General features: G+C 41.6%; 1 protein-coding gene across 1 annotated transcript; it reads left to right on the top strand.

The window, feature by feature from the left end:
• Positions 1 to 371: 371 nt before the first annotated feature.
• On the top strand, positions 372 to 22,826 carry ephb6 (eph receptor B6). Its single transcript, XM_029451606.1, has 16 exons — positions 372 to 446; positions 5,861 to 6,133; positions 7,313 to 7,482; positions 7,574 to 7,869; positions 16,591 to 16,746; positions 17,129 to 17,400; positions 17,927 to 18,008; positions 18,825 to 18,949; positions 19,039 to 19,201; positions 20,059 to 20,173; positions 20,263 to 20,318; positions 20,841 to 20,957; positions 21,052 to 21,299; positions 21,442 to 21,660; positions 21,749 to 21,898; positions 22,689 to 22,826. Exons 1-16 carry the CDS (start codon positions 384 to 386, stop codon positions 22,692 to 22,694), a joined length of 2,511 nt encoding a protein of 836 aa, XP_029307466.1. The 5' UTR covers positions 372 to 383; the 3' UTR covers positions 22,695 to 22,826.
• Positions 22,827 to 24,217: the final 1,391 nt, after the last annotated feature.

The raw sequence follows: 24,217 nt of genomic DNA, 5'->3' as shown, positions 1-24,217 counted from the left end.
ATCTCACTTTTCCTTTTATGTTTAAAGAAATACTTCACTGCCAAAATGAAAATGTGTATATCAATTACTCACCCCGTGTTAACTTGAATTTGTGAAGATTTTTTTTGTCATTGCATGCACCCAAGGTGAACCAAGAACAGGGAATATTCCTTATGAATGTATGTAAATGAGGGCCACATTTAAACAGCAAAACTATATCAAAACATCTGTTTACAAGCTCATGTGTCCAGCTCACTGCTTCCCAAACACATGCATTTTTTCTATAACCATACTATTGGAAACACTACCGCTTAGACAGTCTCACACCTGGGCAGGTGGCTCTACGTAGTGTTGGTCTGTTTTCTCACACCTTGTCTTTGTCTCTGCTTCCTCACCTGTCAGTGATGCTGCTGGACACAACAGAGTCTACCTCAGAGCTGGGCTGGACCACCTATCCAGACACGGGGGTAAGCAGGGACCTCACTCTCTCAATGTGCTTTCCAGCTGTTGGGGGGCGTTAAAGCGGTCATGTTGGGGGGTCTATCAAATGTGGTGCACACATGTTACATCTGGTTACCTTTTAAGTGTAGGGTTATAATCACATTGTTTATTAGGCTTTGTGTTGGAACACTTAACGAGGGATTAAACACAAGAAGACATTACACATGTATTTACTGTAACGGTGCTGTTAGGACTGCTGATTACTTTTAATCAATCAATTAATTGTGTCAGAAAATAGAGAGAAATGCTAATCACCATTTCCTGTTGCCCAAAGTGATGTACTCAAATTGTTTTGTTTTTTTTCTGACCAATAGTCCAAAACTTATGATAGGAACCATTAATTGTTTGACATCTTTGCTTGAAAATTAACTTATTTATCTGCCTATTGATGAAGTGAATTGATCAAGGGTTTTGGTGGAGATTTTTGAAAAAGATTAAAAATGATTATTTGTGTATTAGGTTAGTCACGGTTAAATGGTATATGGACATAGATACAGTATGTTGGTTCGGCTCCCACATGTCCAAACTCTTAAAGTCTTAAAACAGAGACAATACAGATATTCACACATCAAAATCAAACATGGGCACTGTAGTATGTGTTTTGGTTGCTGGCACGTTTTCCAAGGTCTCCAATGATTCAAATAAACAGCAGGTTTGCACTAAACCTATTTTTACTGCAGATAATTACAGTTTGCAGTAAATTACAGCTCACAGCTGGAAGTTTATGAATAAAGATGTTAAATGTTTAGTTATAGGTTAAGGTCAGGGTTATTATCTTGTACGATATTTGGCAATCTGACATTGATTGGTGGAGCTTCTAGCTCACAGCCTGAGAATGATCAAGGTCTCACCTGGCCTTCAAGAAAAACCCTTGAGGTCTAAAATGCTTTTTTTCTCTTGGTCTCTACTATGTGCTTTCATCTGTGATGAGATTGCTGTGATTGAGCCATAGATCTCCCATTCTTGAGCTGCTTTATATTTAAGGTTGTCCCATCGCCTTGAGCTGTGTAAATATGTGTGTGTGGGGTTACATGTGTGTGTGCATGTGTGCGTGTGCTTGCGTGACTGTGCTAGGGTCATCTCCCGGGTCAGTTAAATCCACTCATCTGTGAGGGATTGGATCTCAGTTCTAATATGGCTCATAATTACACACGCACATCATCTTCATTGTCATCATCTTTGAGATAATCAGCGGATCTACATGTGAGAAACTGCAGGACAGTACTTGTACTTGTTACTGTTTAGGAAATTCCTATGCCAAAATACTCTACCAGTACAGAACAATATTATTCTAAGCCTCTATCCATACATGGACGATATGTTCAAAACATCTGATTTATATATTTAGAGTATCATACAGAGAATGAAATGAAAACAAGTCATAACAGCTTAACACTACATTTATGCACGCTAGTTTTGGCAAACAATTGAGCCAGAATTTCACGTTGGCAGCTCAAAAAGTAACAGAAGAAAATACAGTAGTCTGAAACCAACATCTGGCGAGCATACATGTTCACATCAAGCCTTTTATCTCACCTTACACTAAAGTTTAGATGTATGCGTGCCATTATCACCCCGGTCTGGCCTCCATAATTGTACATGGTGTTTCGTTAATTAGGGCCTCATGTGTGTTAGGAATTTGTGAACCATCATGGCAGCTGCTAATAGGAGGCCATCCATTTTTGTGTGTGTGTGTGTGTGTGTGTGTGTGTGTGTGTGTGTGTGTGTGTGTGTGTGTGTGTGTGTGTGTGTGTGTGTTAGCGTGCGTGAGCAAGTCAAGCATTTGCATGAGTTTTTTCTTCTTTTTCCCTTTATGGTCCCTGGATGAGAAGTGCTTCTGAGATGGAGATATGGTTATTTGACCCGGGGCATCAAGCTGAGAGAAGTAGAAAGACAGACCAAGAGTGGGGGGAGAGAAAGAGAGTGTGTGTGTGTGTGTGTGTGTGTGTGTGTGTGTGTGTGTGTGTGTGTGTGTGTGTGTGTGTGTGTGTGTGGGTGTGAATGTGTTTTTTAACCCTTTCCTCACTTTTCTCTTCACATCCCATCTTTTCTTTTTGCTCGAGGCTCTGTGGATATTCTTTTCTGAGCTCTCCTCCTGCTTCTTCTTGCCGTTCTTTTAATGTATCAACTGGCAGCCCCTCTGCTTCTTTGTCTCTGTCTCTCTCTCCCTCTTTTAATCTTTCCTCCCTTTGCCCTTCACAGTCCCAGAGCCACTGCGCCTCTGCTTCATATTCTTCGTTCTATCCCCCCCAACTCAATCTCCACTCTGCCCCTTATTTCCCTTCAGTGTCAAACCAGCAGAATCTCTTACCGTAGTCTTTTTTCCCCCTCCACTTGTTTTCACACACTGCTTCTCCATTGTGTGTTTGCTTTGTGTGTGTGTGCACATGCATATGTCTTGATCTCTCTGTGGGTGTTTTTCTCTGCTTCTACATGTTTCTGTGTGTGTGTGTGTGTGTGTGTGTGTGTGTGTGTGTGTGTGTGTGTGTGTGTGTGTGTGTATGGGTGTGTGTGTGTGTGTGTGAGAGGCCTTGCCCCTCCCAGTGCTCTGTCACTGCAGAGATTGCGTGGCTTTCTGGCATTTCGGTTCAAATCAAATCACGAAGATGAGACGTCCCTATTTTTTTTTTTTTCCTTTCTTTCCAACGCTTCATCCACCCCTCCTCCCCAATCTGCCCCGTTTTTTTTCTTTATTCTTTCTTCATAAGGGAGGGAGAAAATGAGACATGGAGCAATAGAGAAGGGAGGGGAGAGGTGGGGGGAGGGAGGATTTGGGGTCAGAAAACAAATGAAAGCTGTGTTTTTTCACAAAGGTACAGAGACAAACTGCACGCAATACCACACACAGATACCAGTGTCTGCTCTCTCTACCTTAAAGTCCCCGCTTTTTGCCACATTGTCTGGCTTTTGCTGAGGCCACCTTACACACATACACTCTCCGTTTACTATTGTCCCACTTTTCTCTGCCCCCCTGCTCCCCATCTGCATGCCTTCATCTCACCATGTGCTCTCTGTTGTCCCCTCCATCCGATTCCCCTCAGCCCCATGTCTGACAGAGAGTGAATCACAGCCCGGGAGAGAGAAAACTGGCCTTTCACTCCATTAGACTGACAGCGCCTCAGACTCTTTCTATCTGCTCACTGATCTTATCATTATTCCAATTGGACCAAATATGAATGCTCTCTCTCATGTGTGATGCTACAAAGGTTTTTGTTCGTACTGGCTGTCAGAACCACACAGAGAAAGAGACATGAGCATGCAGAGATGTACTAACATGCACAAAAACAGAAACCCACACACGCCAAATGCACCCTGATATGGTGTCAGGACCTTTTGTCCTCTTGCCATTGTTGTATGGAGAATAATGATGATGAGGCCTAATGCATAATTCCTCTGTGTTACAACAGAAAAGGCCCTGCTTGTCACTTAGGGCTACACAGGCTTAAAGCAGAGCCTTTTCATCCTTGGAGGCACCGTACTGTATAATTGGTGAAACTAAACCCCTCGCCTACATTTACATTTTGACTCATGTGACAAAGTCTCATTCAAAGCCGTGTCTCTGCGCTGCTGTTTTTCTCACACCACGAAGCCACAAAACTCCATTTGTGTATTTACAAGTATTCAGATATCATAAAATACGACAAAATCTGCTCGTTTTATTACACAACAGCTGCCACAAGTCAGACACACAAGTGTCCGCCACCTGTCACATGTGAACAGTGATACACATGCAAATGCCAAACCAGTGCAAGAGAAAATCTTACCACATGTCACACTGTAAAACTGATTTATTGTTATTATAATACATTAGTATACTACTGTAAAATGGCAACATCATCCTTTAGTTTATGTTGCTTTTGCCGTCTGAACCTACTTTCTCTTGTGTCGTGTCTAGCCAAGCAAACACTTTTGGTTTTATTTGCTGAGAGTTTTTCTCTGATGTGTCCGCCTCCATCCCAATATAATGGAGGTGAAAGAAATTATGGTTGTGGTGTTCAAAGCTGTGAAGAACACATTTGAGAAATTCAATACTAACATTCCTTTCAGAAGTGTCCTTGTTACTGTGAATGTGAATAACCCATGGAATGCATCGTGAACAGTTTTCATTCGATGCTGTTTGTACTGAAGAAATAGTCCCTTTGAAAACCATCAACATCGTGTTCTGTGTAATATCCAGAGCACATTTTCTAAAAGAATTTGTTCAGCTCTGAGGATGACAATGGCGATGTGCTGGTCAGTCATGTCCACCACTTTGCTCAAGGCCGAAGTATCTTTACAATTATTGGATGGATTGCCATGCAACGTAACAAAGAAAATATTCACTTATCCAGTGAAATATCTACTACTAGTTGATGGCAGTATTTAGTATAGAAATGTGTACTTCCTGGACAATGCATTCCAATGACTTTGGTGATCCTTTTCCTCGAGCACCACCATGGGTCAAATGTTTTGCCGACTAATGGATGGATTGCCATCAAATTTGGTACAGACATTCATGTTCTACTCAGGATGAATTTGAATTGTAAGAACGTAACTACTTTCTATAGCAAGTAGCAATATCATCCGGTCGAAATTTCAATCTGTCCAATACTTTGTTTTATGACAAAATATCTGCAAGACCGATGCATAGTTTGTATTGAGGGTTAAAAAACGTTCGCATGCTAACACGCTGAACTAAGACATGGTAAACATTCGTCTTGCACAATAAACCAAATTCCACTCACCTCCATAATATTGTGGTGGGACCCTATATATATATATATATATATATATATATATATACAGTCTAGGGGCGGGACACATAAAACCAAAATGATTGAAATGGCTAGATTCCAGTAGAAGTGAGAAAATGTATTTGTTTGTTTTTTGCAGTAATGAATTATCTCTTGATCATTATAGTTTTGTCTGCATCACTTGTATTTTACTCTAACTGAATTGCTCAAGTGGTTTAAATAACAACAGGTTTCATAACCATTGATTACCGAATTAGACCGTGGAAAGTCTATAGTGGATAACTAGGACATAGAGATGACCTACATGATTGGGGGAAGTAAAGAACAGCATTTCACTTGTGCATTCAATAATGATGTTTGTGTTACATCAGAGACAATCAAATACTCTATTATAATGATCTAACTAGGGATGAAGATGTCAAACAGTTTATGATGGACAAAAGACGGCTCTCACATGTCAGCAATAAGCTCAATATTTACCTTGTAACACGTAAACAATCTTTTAAGAGATATGGAAGATCCTTAAACACAGCAGGGGTTTTTACAGTTTACACAGGCTGGTTCCAGAGCTCTCTGCTTAAGATCGTGTTTCTCTTTTACAAAGTTGAGTTTACACAAGCTCATAATATTGTTTCTGTGTCTCTCAGTGGGATGAAGTCAGTGTCCTGGACGACCGCGGGAAGCTCATACGAACCTTCGAGGTCTGTAATATCAACCAAAGTCCCCGTCTGCAAGACAACTGGTTGGCTACACCCTTCGTGTTACGGCACTCTGCCCCACGGGTGTTTATCACGCTGCGTTTCTCGGTGCGTGACTGCGCCAGCCTGCGATCACCGTCACCCACCTGCCGAGAGACACTCACCCTGTATTACAAACAGGCCGACTCCCAGAGGGAGCTGGAGAGGACCTGGGCAGCTGAGGTGAGGCAGAATACCATCATTTTGTATTTACACAACATGTATTTTTGGCAGTTATATTAAAGTTTGATATGCTACAGCTCCAGCGACAGCTAAGACGTTTATTTGGTTTTGACGGTGTATCTCAGCATCCTCACGGACACAGAGTCAGTAAAAAACTGATGAATTTTACATTTTAAATGAGATCACAACCGAATTTAACAAGAATTCATTCCTCTTGTTTTTCTAGCTGTTTTTCCGTCACTGCTTGAGGCAAACGACCTTCAGACAAAGTCATTAGGCAAAGTAAAATACCATTTCATTGATGCTCATGTTAGACCAAAACAGCAACACCCCTCATCATCCAATGACAAGGAGTAATTGTATAATCATCCTGATTATTGTGGGGCTTGTCAAGAAAAGCTGTTGAGATTGATGGCCTCTTTAAGCACATACTCGTGGAAGACTGTGATTTACAAAATGCAGAAACGTGCCACTGTGGTCTCCAGAAGTGTCACTTCAGTCCCACTAATTACATCCATATGACCATTTTACACTCATTGCAGGAAATTCTCTGAACATCATGTGTTGTCAATGAACTATGTTTTCTTACTGTCTGACACTGACTGTCCAAATATGTTTTATTTATTTATTTATTTATGTGTTTTCTTGGCCTTTTTGAGTCATTGCCAGGGCTACATGTGCATTCGCAGTCACAGTGGGAGGTATGCAGTATTTGTATAGATGAATGCATTTCTCCTGAGGGAAGCGAGATGCTTTTTAAAAATGCAAATCAAAGCCTGATGAGGAATCAGAGGAGAATCACAGAAGAGTCAGGAAGCGCTGAAAGTCTTCACAGGGACTTGAGCACGAACCCCCACTGGGACCTGCATGCATACAAGTCAACGTTTACTCTTCTCATGAAACAGCTTCATATTATACATGTGCCGGGGGGAACACACAGCCAAACTCTGAGCGTGTCTTTCATCTTGTCATTTTATCCCCTTATTTCTGTTTTTTTCCTTTTGATTTAATGCGCTGTATATTTCTAATCCATATCCATCTGTCCACCAGCTTTTTTTAATGGCCATAATTTGCTTCTTGTTTGCTTCCTGTCGACCACACATTCTCTCTGTGCTATTTGGCTTTCTCTTGACCGCTAATTATCTTTTCCTCAACCACTCTGCTCTTTCCTCACCGCAGCCTTCCAACGGAGGGAAGGAGACCAGGGAGGGCTGGGTGAAGGTCGACACCATCGCGGCTGATAAGAGTTTCTCCAAGGTGGAGCCCAGTTTGCCTCACCAGTATCAACCCAACAGATACAGCCGAATCAACATCAAGACACGCAGCTTTGCCCCGCTCACACGCAATGGGTAAGCATCACTTTGTTGCTCACGTTTTACGAACATCATCACTCCCAAGGGTCTGAATGTTCTTCATCTTAACATGTGACCTTTGTTTCAGATTTGTCGTGGCCATCGTTGACAGTGGAGCTTGTGTTTCCCTCATGGGTGTGTCTATCTTCTACCGGCGTTGTCCAGCCACCAGCATGTACTTGGCGTCTTACCCGGCGACTCCCTCAGGGGTGGAGCCGACGGCCTTAGTTCCCCTGAGCGGGACATGTGTGCCCCACAGTAAAGCACAGGGAGGCACGCCCCCTCGTATGCACTGCAATGCTGAAGGGGAGTGGATGGTTCCTGTAGGAGGATGTGTCTGCGATGACGGCTATGAGCAGAACCTCAATGGATCTGCCTGTTTGGGTAAGTCTGAGGAAAACAGCTTCTCTGGAGATGGATAATCAGAATCAGAATCAGTAGGTTTTCACATATAAGGAATTTGCTTTAGTGTATAATGGTGCATACATAAAATAAGAGCAAATGTAGATATATTATTTAAAGAAAATCTCAGCATCATGTCCATTTCATTCTCAATGTATAGTAGCTTCAGTATATCAACCTTGTTATAATGGTTGAAAAAGCATTCCAGCAATTACATAATGCACCTCCATGAAGTTAGGTGACTTGTGAGAGACATATCATATAAAACATTCATGCAGCACAGGCCGAGATATCCCAACTATCTCTAATTCTATACTTGGCTCCTTCACTTCCCATCATGCAACTAGATTAAGACTCCGGTTTGTAATGTAGGTTTTCTATTACACGCTTGTGTAATGAGATATGTAGTATAAGTCATGGACTGTTTTTTTATTTGAAGAGGTCATTACAAGAGTTTATAAAAAAATCAACTGCATTTAGTGGATTTCCCCTTTAAATGCACAAGCAGTGAGTTTGTTCTGGAGAAGCCATTTGAACTTAAATGTCCAAAAACAAATATTGGTAATCGGTCAACTTTTTAAGCCAATCTTGACTTACATTCAGTTCTCTTCTTGGTATTTGCTGAGATACAAAGTGTCTGGATCAATACTGTGAGGAGCTGCTGTCACTCTGATACACAACTGTGCTTGATGAGACCAGAGGGAAACGAGGGCAGGCAGGTCGAGTGGGGATGAGATGAGAAGGGTAGAGGCAGTATTGTATCCATGCAGTGCATTCTTGGTGATGTAACATTTGCATATATATTTTGGCATGAATAAAATTTTACAGACGTACCGACAGGAATACAGAGCTGCTGTATTGGTAATTTACTGCTAACTTTGCTAGAGAGGAAAGGGGGGGGGAAGGGAAGAGGAGATTGGGTCAGCAATTGCCAAACTTGTAAAGATTGTTTTTACTTCTTTAAGTGAGTGTGAGTGTGGAAAAAAGAAGAAATGGAAACAATTCAAGAGATGTCCAGACGAACAGGAAGGGATATCGGGAGAGTGCATGAGGAGAGAGAGGGAAAGAGCCACAGTGAGAGGGATGTGACACATTTAGGTCATGGCGATGTAATGGCCACTCGTCTGTGAACAAGTGACAGAAACCGCAGGGGGAGAGAGGGGGAGTGGAGGAAAAACAAGGAGAGGTGGAGGGAGAGTGAAAGATAGGAGGATGCAAGTTAATGACTTAAAGAACTGAGCAGGCAAAAGATTCTGAGTTTGTGACGGGGAAAAGAGTGGATGTGTTTCTCTTTGTGTGAATGTGTGAGTATGCACAAGTGTATCTTGCTGCGATGCCGTTATGTGCTTTCCACATATGTCTGTAAATACCTGGATTACAGTAAAAAAAAATAAAGTCCACCAAGAATTTCAATGGCCATAATTGCTCCGCTCCTTCGCATGGGGGCCCTCAGAGTCTAACTAACTCCAACGCAATTAATCCTCCAATCCTGCCAAGTCAGCTGTGAAATCTGTTCATGCTCTTTTGCTTTACATGTGCACACGGCCCGCCACTTGTGTTTGTCTACATTTGATTGATATTTACTGACAAATCATCCGTCATAACAGCTCAGCTGCTGAAAGAAAGGTTTCCACTGACTGTCTATGAATGATCTAACTCATTGCTGCCCACGCTGCTTCGGCTTTTTGTTCCAACTCTCATTTGATTATGTTTTGTTGATCACTTCACTGAATAATGATGTGGATTGGCATCATTACATTGTTGTCCTCTCTGACTCCCTGGGAATATTGAGAAAAGAGACAGATGGTTAACCGGCGACGCAGTCGTCAACAGTTATTAACAGTAGCACATCCTTGTTCTCACCAGAAAGTGGAGCACCGAACTTTATTAACTACTCAAACTTGCACATTTTGTTCGGGTTGGAATTAAGCACCAAGGACATTTAATAATAGCACAACGTGAGCAAATGATTGCTTGTACTGCACTGAACTTATGTATTGGTTGGAAGCTATAATTAAAGACACACCATTCTGCAAAGTGTTCATTGTCTTTCTGGTGCCGAACACTTTGAACCCTTCTGAGAGAAGAAAAAAAAGTGAACAGATCTTTATTTCCACTTACAAGTGTGTCATCTTAGCCTACGTGCATCTCTTTAAACATATTATTTAGCACTTTAAGCAGTACCCTTTGAGGATGTATTTTCTAAATGTTTCACTATTTCATTGAGTTATATTGAGCTACGTACTATTTAAGTAAATCACTACAGTTAGAATTCATTCTGTTTGATAGCCATTTGAAAATACTACACCCCGTGCAGCTTTGCCCCCTCAAGCGAAACATGTTTTTTAGGGACAAATAAGAAACTCTAGATTCTTAAGATCCCTCCTCCTCTCGGTCTCATCTGACAATGAATAGAAGCGTTAAACTATTGCCTTTAACTACACACAGCTCTAATAGCTTTCTATTCTAAGAGGTCCATAATGGATGCTTTTATTTGTTAAAGTGGATTATTATGGACTTCACACTATAAAACAGAAATATTAAGGGAGCCACCTAATGCAGAAGTAAACTATCATGGTTTTGTCTTAGCAAACAATTCTTTACATTACATTCATTTAGCATTAACGTTTGATGCATTTGTCCAAAGAGACTTATTTGTTGGCGGTGCCAGTGGCGTGCCTTTATAGATGGCAGTTTTTCAGTTGGTCAGTTGGCCCACCACTTTGGTCCAAACAGAAATGTGTCAACAACTATTCGATGGATTGCCATGAAAATGTGTTCAGACATTCATGGTCTCCAGAGGATGAACCCCAATGTCTTTGTTGATTCTCCGACATAGCGCCAGACAGAGTTTTCACTTGAAATACATCTCATATTGTCCCGGATGGATTAGCACACATGTTGTACAGATCTTCATGGTGTCCTCTGGGTGAATCTTATCGACTGATCCTCTGACTTTTCCTCTAGGACCCCTATGAGGTTGAATTTTATTAAAGATATATCTCAACAACTATTGGATAGAATGGCATGACGTTTGGTTCATCCATTCGTGTCTCTTTTCAGGATGAATTGTACGAACTACGAAGAATGACTTTTGATCGCGCACCATCATTATGAGTATACATCATTAAGTTCTGTGTGTTGACAGTTTGACATGTATTGTCAATAGGAGGAGCCAGCAATTGAACCACCAAATTATCACTAAATTATTGATGGGTTATGCTAAACTGACTCTGTACGTTGGGTAAATAATCCATAGTTATTTAGAAGAACACCCAAAATCAGATTTTGTTTTTGGGTTAATTCAAATTTAGCTGAATCCTGATTGATATATGCAAATACTTGACATCATGTTTTTCCAATGGAGACCCACCCACTACTTCAACTACTGATGAGAATATAGAAAACAGTATATAGAGAAAGTTCTCATGTGAAATAACCAGAAAATTAAATGTTCATGTCGGACCCTATCGCTCGTGTTCTTACTTTCCCCCACTGTAAGATCAGAGGCTCTCATCTGTTTGAAATGAAAATGAATCACTAGAAATGACAACAACACTTAGAGGAACTAGTGTGAAAACTACAGTCGCCTGTTAATCTACTACATGTGTGATGTCTGATAATTCACCAAAACAACACTCCACCATTTGGACTGATGATAAATTAAACAGCCTACTGAAACATCAAATACTTACAAAAACACAGCTGACATTTTGGCAGCAAGGCATTAAAAGATCATTCCTAGATTATTTATGAAGCTGTTTATCACGAGAAAGTCTAAAAGAACATCAGGCTTCTATATATTTTCCGTGACATTCAAAGCTCAGTTTTGGATAAAAACTCGTCTTCAGTCTCTCGATAAACGATAAGGACAGAGGCAGACGACAAGCAGCAGATGTCTGATGTTTTTATCCTTTGACATTTGTATCCCACAAGGGAGACGGAGAGGCAGAGAGAACAAGCGGAAACACGACTGAGCATGAGACACAATTACACCTGTTCAGCCAAACATGAAACAGTCCTTTAGTTTTGGGCTCTCTTAGCTGGTCCAAGCTGGCAGTACATCGTCCCCAGACAAGCGCCTTCCCTCTTTGATTCCTCTCAAACATTAAGCCACTGTCGAGGATTTGGGACAAGGATTAGTGCCGAATGCTCAAACGGGCTCTGAGTTCATTTGGACCCATGTTGGTATTTTCTGTAGCGTGCAACTGGCAGTGAAATATTCAACATGTCAGATTGTCCCGATTTGTCACCAAGAATGCTTCCTCTTCGCACAGACACATCCACTAACTACCCTAAGGCACGTTGTGGTGAAGAACATATTTGGCCAGAGGGGGAAGTAAATGTGCAATTGTGATTAATTCTGAGTAAGATGGATATCTTCCTCAAAGCAGACAGAAGGACGGGATTTGTTTCCTTTTTAGATTTAAAAATTCCAGTTTTTCTTCATAGTTGTTACCCACCATGATATGTCAAGTGAACACTGAATAGCAATTTTGACATTCAGTTGCTTTTTCCAGTCCATCAATTATAAAGGTCAAGCTCTGAGCAAAACTGAGTTCAGTGAAATGATCAATGAGATCCAGTATCGACTGTTTGCTTGAGCTCGCTGTGCGTGAGTAGCCAGGCGATGACATCACGTTCGAAATATATATCGAGCATGTTGGATAATCACAGGAAATGATAAGATAAGATACTGGAATGATAAGAGATTTGAAATTGTCTTATAAATGCTGAGTCATCAGTCCAAATTTCCCAAGTGCTTTGGGCTTGACGAGCCAACAAAAATGTTCACTCAATCGTATGTATTCACATTATATTTAACATTTTCATCAAACTTATAGTGATAAGCCTACACAGAATAATCACCCGACTGTAGTGAGGTTCAGCTCAGCTGTTTAGCAGTCTGCCAACTTTACTGTTTGGTTCCACTCTCCCTGCTCTTGCAGAGTTAGAGATTTATAGTGATTGCTAGTTTTTTATTGATTTAAAAAGGTGAATAATGTGCTCATCAAACCCCAGTTGGGCAGGTGCAGGATAAAAGCAGCACATAAAGGAGAAAGAAGTGTGCACGCTGAAAAATTATAATATCCCAAAAGCTTAATGAGGTGAAAGAAAAAAAACGTATATTTACACATGCAATTAAAGCTCCACCCATAACTTGTAGACATTTGTTGTAAGTGGAGATTTATAGTTTTTCTTTGCCTTACGAAGACTTTGATTGTCATAAAGCTGCCTCATTAAACTTTTGGGAACTTGCAATATTCAGTGTGTGAACTGCAGTATGTTTCTTTTTTCTTTCAATTTTCGTAAACAGTTGTGGAATTTAATATTGTGCACTTCAAAATATGTGCAGGAGAGGTAATTGTTTTCTATTTGAATAAAGCCCACCTGCTGTTTTTGCTTCAGTATAGTTCACGGGCTGTGTAGTGCTGCTTGTGAATGAATGAGAAATTCAAAGGATCGCTTGCTTTTACATATGGTCGTGTGCTGCTAGAGCTTATATAGAAATGGATATTATATGAGCACATGTGATTCAGTGTCTGTCTGTTGTTTCTGTGTGCATTGAGTCAGAGGATGTAGAGAAAATAATGGATGCATAGACATTTACAGGAACCACGTGTACTTATCTCTCCTGTTGTCTGCTCGCATCTGTGACTGAGCTCATGTGTGTTTATGTGTCCGAGAGAGAGAGAGAGAGGGGGGGGAGGAGAGAGAGAGAGAGAGAGAGGGGGGGGGGGGGAGAGAGAGAGAGAGAGAGATTATGCTGCGAGCCAAAAGAGGGAATGAGTGCATGAAACAGGGAGAGAGTAAGAGAAAGAAATTAGGTCAGTGATGTACATTCCAAAGTATTATGTTAACATCAAGTTACTCACCTCATTGCTGTTTTTTCTATTTCTGTTTAGCTCTCTTCCAAATTTAGTGTTCAATTGAATAATAAAATGTTCTCCTTACATTATCTAATTGTATTTGCGTGTAGACTGTGCTAGGCTTATCTTTTTCCCCATGTCATCCTCTATTCATCATCTGTCGTCTTTATGCTATTTGCGTTATTGTTTTCTTTTCTCTCTCTCATTCCCTTGCTCCTAAATTGCTGAAACATCTCTTAGCTTTTCTGCTTAAAATCAGGTTTCTATGTTTTTTTATTATTATTTTCAGATAATTTATTTTGATTGATCAATTTAATCAATAAAATATACCATAAAAAGGGGAAAATACTTTCTTAATTTAAGCATGACATCTTGAAAGTGCTAACAATCCAAAACCCAAAAACCCAAAGAGGCAAATCCTCACATTTGAGAAGCTGAGATTTTTTGGCTTAAACAATTATTCGATTACATGTAGTTGCATATTAATGTTGTGAGTAAGCAGTTCAGCTCTTATATGTAATTGATTACCAACTCTCGCTGTACCTCCTCTGTTCTTCACTCCTTCTTCTTCGTTTCTCCTTACTTCCCCGAGTGTACTAAAGTATGATGTGAAGGCATCTGTGTCTCTGCTCATAATGGCCATGAATTGTCTACTTTACAGCTGGGAGATGGATGGATGTAGCCGGCAGGGGGGGGGGGGGGGGATGGGGCCTGCAGATCAAGCAAGAGGGCAGAGGACTTGTACTCTCATTGGCTGCTGTAATCAGGTGGATGAAGATGGAAGGAGGGGGAGGGGGGTTGAGTTGTTGCTGGAGCTCGTAGCGGCGATGAGAGGCTTTGTAGCAAAGTCATGTTTGGTGTCAGAGCTGTAAGAGAACACGTCTGGTAATGTGCAGCAAGGACATAAAAGATGGAGGAAGACCGATATTACGCTTTCCTCTTTCCATCTCTGTTTCCTGGTTTTTCACCCATCACCTGGCGCTCATATACATAATCTCACTGCTCATCCTACAACCGTTTTAGGCCATCCATCTCCATGTTCACTTCTTCTCCTTATCTAGTTTATTCTCCCTCTGTGGTCTCTCAACATCCTTTTACTTCTCTCCGTCTCCCTTTTCTCCCCTCTTCACACCTGTTTGAAAGCAGTCAGCTCTCTCACACAAGTGAGAACACAGAAAGCCTTTTATCTGTTTATTCTTTACCCTTTTTCGCTTCTTACCTTCTTATCTTCCACTCCACGACACCATCTAGTATACACACATGCGTCCACACACACATACAGTGTGTCAGATTTTATAAACCTTCTTCACAAGGTTATATAAACAAGGTGAGGGGTTCACTCCCACTGACCATAAAGACCACACACACACACACACACACACACCTCCACTCTCATCCTTTAACTCTATTTAAAAACATATGAGAGTATCCTTCTTTAAAGCTGCTGGCTCAGGTGTTATCAGATGGGCCATTGACACACGCAAAGATACAAGAAAGCATCACTGTATGAGAATATACACACACACAGTCTACATTTAGCTCACAGACAAAGGGACCTCTTTTTGCAACCTTTACTCGACAAACACACACACACACACACGCACACACACACACACGCACACACACACACAAAAGGGCAGCAGACCAACCCAGGGGCAGTACTCTTGATTCAGGATCACCAGCATGAAGTGTGTGTTACCTTGACCTCGGTGCTGAGCTGTCCTGCTGTTGACATTAACAATTGCCACGTTTCACAGATTTCTCCAACGTAAAGCACATCAGTTCAGTATAACAGCCCACAGGTTCACACACTGTGTGTGTGTGTGTGTGTGTGTGTGTGTGTGTGTGTGTGTGTGTGTGTGTGTGTGTGTGCGCATGTGTGTGTGTGTGTGTGTGTGTGTGCAAGCGAGAGAGATGACTGATCTGTACAATACAGATACAGTTACAATAATATGATTTGGTGAAAATATATTTTTTAATTTAATAAAAATGTTCCTTCATGGGTTGAGCAAATGCTCCCATTACTTACAGGTAGTTTGACATTTTGCTGGCTTTAATCGTACATTTAGGAGACTGATATGAGAGTGGTATAAATCTTCTCATTTAACTCTCCATCAGAAAGCAATTATGTCTATTTCCCAGAATATCGAGAGAGTGACACAGAGTCAGTGTGGCCATTTTGAACTTTTGTGTGTTGACTGGTGGTTTTGCTGATTTCTGCTCAGGCGAGCCACTTCCTCTGTAAACACAAGTTAATGACTGTGCTGGACAAAGCCAACAACAAACAACAGGCCGTTGGGTTTTAGATGAACTTTTGACTCAAAGGGAACCACAAGCCGGGAGGAAATTGATGCTTCACCAAAAAAGAGTTTGCGGTACTTGACTCTGGAGCCAAAACAATGAAACAGGACAAATTAGAGTTATTATAAGTTTACAAGTATAGAAGCAAGAGTAGAAAATAATGCAAACGTTTATTTGGTTCTTATGAGTTCAAAATAGTTATTTTATGTCGAGTGGAACCAATCAATATAATATAATATAATATTTTTGTATATTTAACTGATTAATTTTTTATGATATCCTTATAGTGTTTTGTCTTTATTTATACTTTATGTTTTCTTCTTTCTATTTGTTCTATAAAAACTGAGCAAAAGCCAGTAAGTACACCTCGAGTTAATAGAAGTAAAGGCAGTTTTAGTTTAGTTTTATGCTAAACCCTGCTGACTCCTGTGTGGCACAGTACTGGACACCACTCACAGTGAACACTTGATGTATGTGATTGTAAACTGAGAATGAAGCTCAACCCTTCTTGTGTCTTTGTGTCTCTCTGCAGCTTGTCCGGTGAGCTACTTCAAGTCCGTTGCGGGCACCACTCCCTGCTCGCTGTGTCCCTCCAACAGCAGAACCAGCCAGGAGGGATCGAGTGTGTGTGAATGTCGCAGCGGCTTTTACCGGGCAGCCAAAGATGCCAACTCTACTGCCTGCACAAGTGAGCTTTGTTGGTTTGTTTGTTTATGCCTCTCTGGGAGGTGTTCAAGGGGCCTCATTCCTCATTTGTCATCTGCTCTGACTGTGAGAACCGAGATGCAGTCAGTGACCAGGATCTTTTTTTTTAACACAATATAATGGACATTTATTTCCAGCAGCAGAAAATAAATCTGTTAAGTATTTAGTTACTCTGCTCAGTTAAATTATATCACTGCCACACTTAGTTTTATAGCATTCCTTCCATTACTTAACTTGGTTAAATGCCTTTGCCAGAAAGCAGCTTCTTTCATATCTTGAACTTTTTAGCAGATGCTTCCATCTAAGTGTCCGTCGCTTACATTATGTATGTTAAACCCCTCCCATTCTCTCTGTCTTCTCCACAGCTCCTCCATCTGCTCCGGTCTCTGTGTCCTGGGAGTATGAGAGCGCCGATGGCGGGGTGTCCTTAAGGTGGCGCCCTCCAGTGGACATGGGAGGCCGCAGCGAAGTGTCATACGGGGTGGTGTGTCGCATCTGCCCCTCAGCCACCTTCACAAACCCGGCGTTATGCTCTTGGTGTGGAGAGGGCGTCACCTTCAGCCCCTCCCAGACAAACCTGAAACAAACCAAGGTCACCCTCAACAACCTGCTCACCAGAGTCACTTATCTCATACAGGTACTGTGGAAAACTCTCTTTTAAAGGCACAAAACACTAAAACTAAAGAGTTGGCTTTACAGTAATACATTTTAAGTTAAAGTTAAAGTTTGCACTGAATCAATACGACCAATTGGAAAATGTTTTTAAGAATGTTCTGTGAATGGTGAAACATTTGAAGGTCACTGCTTCCTTTCAAAGTCCTTGGGAAACTTCTATTTTCTGGAACCAGCACTTGAATAAAAAAACGTTTTATACAATGATTGCTGAAACATTTCCTGGAGCCTCAGAGGAGGCATGTCCTCTGTGGCGTATTATTCTATAAGCTCCACATCAACAAATACACATTTATTATTCATCTTGGGGAAACCCAACTAAATCATATCTTATATTTTATTCATAATGGGCAGTTATTTCTTATTTACTGGCGTTTGTTGACTGGCCAACACAGCTGCATTTGTCAGGCTTTGTTTCTCAAACACTGATGAAAGTAAATAGAAAAGAAAGCTTTTTATGTCACGTCTGTGTGTGTTCTTCTTATTGACAGGTGCAAGCCATGAATGAGGTGTCAGCGTTGAGTCCTTTTCCAACTCGATACACAAGCATCAATTTCACTACGAGCCAGTCAGGTGAGCACGGGACAGAAAAGGATGAAAAAAGATGAGATGAAAGAGAAGAGATGCTCTGATGATGATGTTTGTGTAGATACTGTGTGTGTGTGTGTGTGTGTGTGTGTGTGTGTGTGTGTGTGTGTGTGTGTGTGTGTGTGTGTGTGTGTGTGTGTGTGTGTGTGTGTGTGTGTGTTTGTCTGATCTTTCTCTCTCTCTCTCTCTCTCTCTCTCTCTCTCTCTCTCTCTCTCTCTCTCTCTCTCTCTCTCTCTCTCTCTCTCCTCCATCTTCTCTCTTCCTGCTCTCTGGACCGGGGGTTGCTCGAGGTTACAATATCCTGTCAGATCCCATTATAGTCACTGTGGAGGAAGAAAGGGAGAAATGAGAGATGGGAAGACAAAAAGACAGACAGAAAGAGAGATGAAAGTAAACGAGTGGGAAGAGGAGAGGAGAATGGGGCATTGTGCTGGCAGAGTACACCATTATGAGATGTTCCAAGAAACGTATCATGATTGATTAAAAAGTCTCCATTAACCTAAATTATCTAAAACATTCTGGTGGCTGCTCTCTGAGTTTATTGATTTAATGGAAGGAATGCTGGAAAGTTCCCTTTAACTGGTCTTGCCAGCCAGCACAGTGACTGTAACTAGATCCTGCTCCATAAAATCTCCACTTTCATGCTCTACTAAATATCCTTAACACGTTCTGTAACACTGCCCCCCTCTGGTCACCGTCACTTCAACACAACTCTCCTGTTTTATTGTTGTGGGACTGATTGATCATCTCTCAGGGGAAACTTCAGATCTCATATCTCAGTCATCTGTTCTCTCACACAGTTCCCAGCACAGTTCCCATGATGCACCAGCTGAGCCGAGCCCCAGACTCCATCACTCTCTCGTGGCCTCAGCCGGACAGGCCCAATGGAGACATTCTGGAGTACCAGCTCAGATACTATGACAAGGTACACATACGTTCAAACATGCTGCACAACTGTCCAAACCGACATATGACAAGAGTCAGCACAAAATGCCCTTCTTCTGTGTCCCCCAGGGTTCAGATGTGGACAGTGCAGCGAGTGTGTACAGTGAGACCAACACGGTGACCGTCAGCACTCTGATCCCCGGCTCCATCTACGCCTTCCAGATCAGAGCTCGAAATGAACGGGGCTACGGCCCCTACAGCAGCACCATCTACTTCACCACGCTGCCTCTGGGTACAACACTCATTTACTGTGAAACCAGTGACATCCACGTCAGTCAGAGTACATTACTGCACATATTTAGGGTAGGAGGCCTTAAAGGAGGGTAGGAGGCTGTAGACCTAAATAATCCCTCTCAATCGACCCACTAGCAGTGTATGGCAGTGGCTGTATCTGCAGGGACGCTGCCCTCTGCCTTCATTTCATTTTCATTTTGCTGTGTTCGGGATGTTTCTTGGTGTGTCTCTGGCTCTCGCTCTGCCTCCAGTTGTCACTCCTCTGCTTCTTCTCCCCCGGGGCTCTGTTCTGCCCTGGATGACAATTCCTACTCATTGCGCTCATTCAATTATGTATAGAAAGAGATCATCATTAAGAGACGATGAGACAACTAAATATTGAGAAAGAGACAGAAGGAAAGAATACTAATATAGTACAAAAGAAGCTCTGCAGACAGCTGTGTTTGGTTTCAAATGGTCACCGCAGGAGGACTAAAGTGATGTTGAACACCTGGATATGAACATGCAAACTAACTTTCTGTTAAAATGTTCTTTAAAGTGCTCCGTTCAATTCAATGTACTTTATTTCACCAGGATAATATGCTCAATATCAAAACTGTCCTCAAAGATTACCTCACAAGGGGAAACATTTAAAGAAAAGTTACATTTCTAATTATGGGCTTTTCTGTTGAGTGCGATATTCAGATTTTACTGTATGAGGAAATTAAATAGCTGGTTTGAGCTAGTTTCATCTATTCAGTTACAGTGACAACAGTGTTTTTATTTTCCAGCTCTGGAAGCAGTAAGAGCCTTTGCAAAAACACTGTGTGGATGACTCATCGACAGCTGATGGTTTTCTCACTTTCTCTCCCACAGAGGAACATTCACAGCAGATCCAGAATCGTCTTCCTCTGCTGGTTGGGTCAGTGATGGGTGGAGCAGCATTTCTCCTGGTGGTGGCAGCGATCGTGGTGGTGGTGGTATTTCGCAGGTAGGTCGTCGATCCATTCACATGATCAGACGTACAGTATTTTTTTAATCGAGCACAATCACAAATTGTATTTTGCTTTTTCATGGCAGTAAGAGGAGGGAGAGTCCGTACAGCGATAGACTCCAGAGGTACATCAGCAACCGAGGTAAGCATTAGCATTTTTTATTTAATGTCATTAAGTTTTTATTAAATGTAGAAAAATATATTATTTATTTTTAAAGTGAGGTATTTGCTTTCTGCAAAAGGCAACATATTATAGCAACATTTGTATATGATTTGGATGCGTAGTGCGTAATTAAACTTGTGACTAACAAAGTTTTGTTTTTTTGTTTTGTTTCTTTTGTTTCTTTTCATTTTAACCCGCGGATGTTTTTATAGATGTAAAATCATTTATTTAAAATGTTCTTTGTTATTTCATCCAAAAAAAAGAAGATACTGTCTTAACATCCAGTAATACATCCATGTGTATCTTGTATAGTGTAGAATAGGGTCTCTGTGCTGTGCAGTGACATCCTCTGAACCTAGTGTCATGACAATAAAGCGTACATTTAAGCGTCTTTGAGTTTCTAGAAAAGCGCTATACAAATCTAATGTATTATTATTATTATAGGTGGAAAGTAATGGAATACAAAACCAGACTTAGATCTAAAAAGTATTTTAATTCCAGGCGGAGTTAAGTATTACGTGGACCCCTCCACATATGAGGACCCCAGTGAGGCTGTCAAAGAGTTTGCCCGTGAGATAGATCCCACTCATGTGAAGATTGAAGAGGTGATCGGTGCAGGTAGGCATGACACTCTCTTTTCTTTTAAATCTTACTGTAGTTGTGTGATAAGTATCAACAAAGTGTAACCTGTTCCACACCCTCTCCACTCCAGCCCAGTTTGGGGAGGTTTCTCGGGGTCGCTACCGTCCGCTGGGTCGCAGGGAGGTGCTGGTGGCGGTGAAGACTCTACGCTGGGGGGCGTCCGACAGAGAGAAGGGGATGTTCCTCAGTGAAGCCGGGGTCATGGGACAGTTTGACCATCCTAACGTACTGAAGTTGGAGGGTGTGATCACTCGTACCCCTCCAGAGAGGATCATCACAGAGTTCATGGAGAACGGGCCCCTGGACGCCTTCCTTAGGGTGAGACAACAACACACTGCGTCCATCTTTGGCATGTTGTTATTGACCGCACACATGTTTCACTTCCCTATGAACCAAATAAATCTCTTCCTCTCCCATTCTCATGTGCCCTGCCTCCATCCTCCCCTCCCAACTCTTTCAGGAGAACGAGGGCCAGTTCAGCGTCCTCCAGCTTATCGGGATGCTCAGAGGAGTTGGTGCAGGGATGCGTTACCTCTCTGAGAGAAACTTTGTCCACCGGGACTTGGCGGCCAGGAACGTGTTGGTCAACTCCAACCTGGTCTGTAAAGTGTCTGACTTCGGCCTGTCTCGACTCATGAGGGGCATGGACCAGAACATACCGACATACACTGCCTCCCTGGTACGTATTAGGAAATTGAGTGTTTTTTATTTGTGGTTCCAGTCAAACATAGTCAACTAATTCACTGTCTGGCTTGGTCCTCCATCAGGGCAGTAAGATTCCTGTGAGGTGGACGGCACCAGAAGCCTTTCAGCATCGCAAATTCAGCTCAGCAAGTGACGCCTGGAGCTTCGGCATACTCATGTGGGAAGTGATGTCGTATGGAGAGCGTCCATACTGGGACATGAGCAATCAAGAAGTGAGTATGTAGGAGAATGTTCGCTGAGCAGAGGAAGTCATAAATTAGTGATGGAAATGCACTCAAATCCTTCGCTTAAGTGCAAGTTTAACTACTACAGCGTAATACCGAGCCATGAAAGGTCCTGGGGCGCCCTGGTGGCTCTAACTATGAGTCGAAACGTCCACTGTTTGCAGCCGGATAGAAACCTTATTTGCATGTCGTACCGATCTGTCTCTCCCCTCATTTCTTTAAGCTATTAAATGAAGACATAAAGATACTCCACAAAACAATACAATTAAAAAGTAAAAGTATGGCGTTCAGTATCATGTTATCAAGCTGAGTCAAAAGTAAAGAAGTATTTAAACAGTGCGAAATTAGAATTTTGTGTTATTGTTGCATTATATGTATTACGTGTTATAGCAGCTCTCGTGGTGAAGTTTACAGCGTTTATGTGTTGTAGGGTTCAAAGCCCAATCAGGCAATTATTAAATGATCAAAGTACAAAGTAAGATTACAATTATACATTCAAACATTTTAGAACTAAAGGAATGTACCCGTGCATAAAAGTCGTAGACAGCTAATTAATTAAATGTGCTTTACCGCCAACCCCCCCTTCTCTTGATTTAACAGACACGTTTAAGTGGTGAGAAAATGCCAAGCAGCTGGATTTGCATAATTTTCTCTTAGTCACTCTTTCCAAGCCCTCAGTGGTCTGTGACCTTTTATGTAAGGGCAAGTACTGAAGACTCCTCACATCATCTGCTCGACATATCGCTAATGTCTCGCCTGTCTCTGCAGGTGATGAAAGCCGTAGCAGACCAGTATCGTCTCCCTGCCCCCCACAACTGCCCCTCAGCCCTCCACTCTCTGATGCTTCAGTGCTGGCAGACTGATCGAGCAGACCGGCTAGGCTTCGACACGCTCCTCTCCTCCTTGGATCGGCTCATCAGGCACCCTGCCTCCCTGAAGGTGGAGCCAACTCGGTGAGACATCAGCTCCTGGCAAACGCTTGAGAAAAACATATCAGAGGCAGCAGGTGATGAACAATCTGCTATATTTACAGATTCTCATGCTCTCCTTTTTGACATTCCCCCCCCCCCCCTTTACAGAAGCTGCTCGCAGCCGCTGCTCAGCCCCACCCCCACAGACTTAACGGCAGTTGCGACAGTCAATGATTGGCTGCTGGCGCTGAGGATGGAGAGATATCAGGATGAGTTTGATCAGGCAAATCTGGACACATTAGACAGAGTCAGCAGGCTCAGCATGGAGTGAGTATAGATGGTTATTATTGTAACATTCAGTTGAAGAAGAAAACTGTGTTTTTAATTATTACTGAATATCATGTGGAGTTTATGTTACCGCCCACCATTTTCCAAAGCATATCAAAAGATCAATTTTCTATCCTTTAGGCAGCCTTTTGTTTTAATCCAGGGTTGTTTCACAAAACTTGTGAAGGAAACACTTTATGGCAGTGCTTAAATCGTGTTTCCTGGAAGGTACAACCAACAAATAGTTTTTTATCAATGAAACTACAGGTATATCACAGCTTTTGGCCTTCGTCAGCGAAAATAATTGATCAGTTGTCATGTAGATGGTTTAGTTTTTATCATTAACGATCATGTGGTCATGTATGAGGGGAGATTGTAGTCCATGTCTCTGCTCAAGGATCTTCAGCTTTGGATTGTCCACCTTGATATTTTGTTGTTAATTTCTTATAAATTAGTTTTAGAATCAGAATCACCTTTAATGGTGAAGTATGTGGCCAACACATACAAGGAATTTGACTGCAGCCCTCATACAGAAATAGACATAACAGCCAAGAACAATGACAATAAAGCTGGAAAAACAAACGTAAAGAATAGACAGGACATTTATGTACACGAGTAGTTGAAGAAATAGGTGTGTATATACCTACAGTATATATATATATATATATATATATATATATATATATATATATATATATATATATATCTGAAGGTTTAAAAGTTCCTCTCTGGTGATTGTGATCAAAGAGGGAGAGCTGAAAACAACAAACAATAACAGAAAATGTACCAGAGAGTGCAGTGCTGAGGCTGCCATCCACGGCAGTAAGTTAGTGAATCTCTATATATATGGCACTTTTAAAAGTTGAATAATAGGACATATATTTTTTTAAGATGAGCCGAATGATTAAAAAGAAGTGTTAAGACAACTGACAACCTGAGCTACCGGCAGGCTTTTATGGCATAACACTTGCAAACCCAACAGTACTGACCTTTAGAATATCAGGTCGGGCAAACAACAAGCTGAAGTGTTGAACTAACCTCCCCGGTTCATCTGCTCTCTCCTTCAGAG

This window comes from Cottoperca gobio, chromosome 16 (genome assembly GCF_900634415.1).
Source record: "Cottoperca gobio chromosome 16, fCotGob3.1, whole genome shotgun sequence".
Taxonomy (NCBI): Eukaryota; Metazoa; Chordata; class Actinopteri; order Perciformes; family Bovichtidae; genus Cottoperca; species Cottoperca gobio.
Note: the sequence above shows the minus strand (reverse complement) of the source record. Positions and strands in the feature narration are given on the sequence as shown.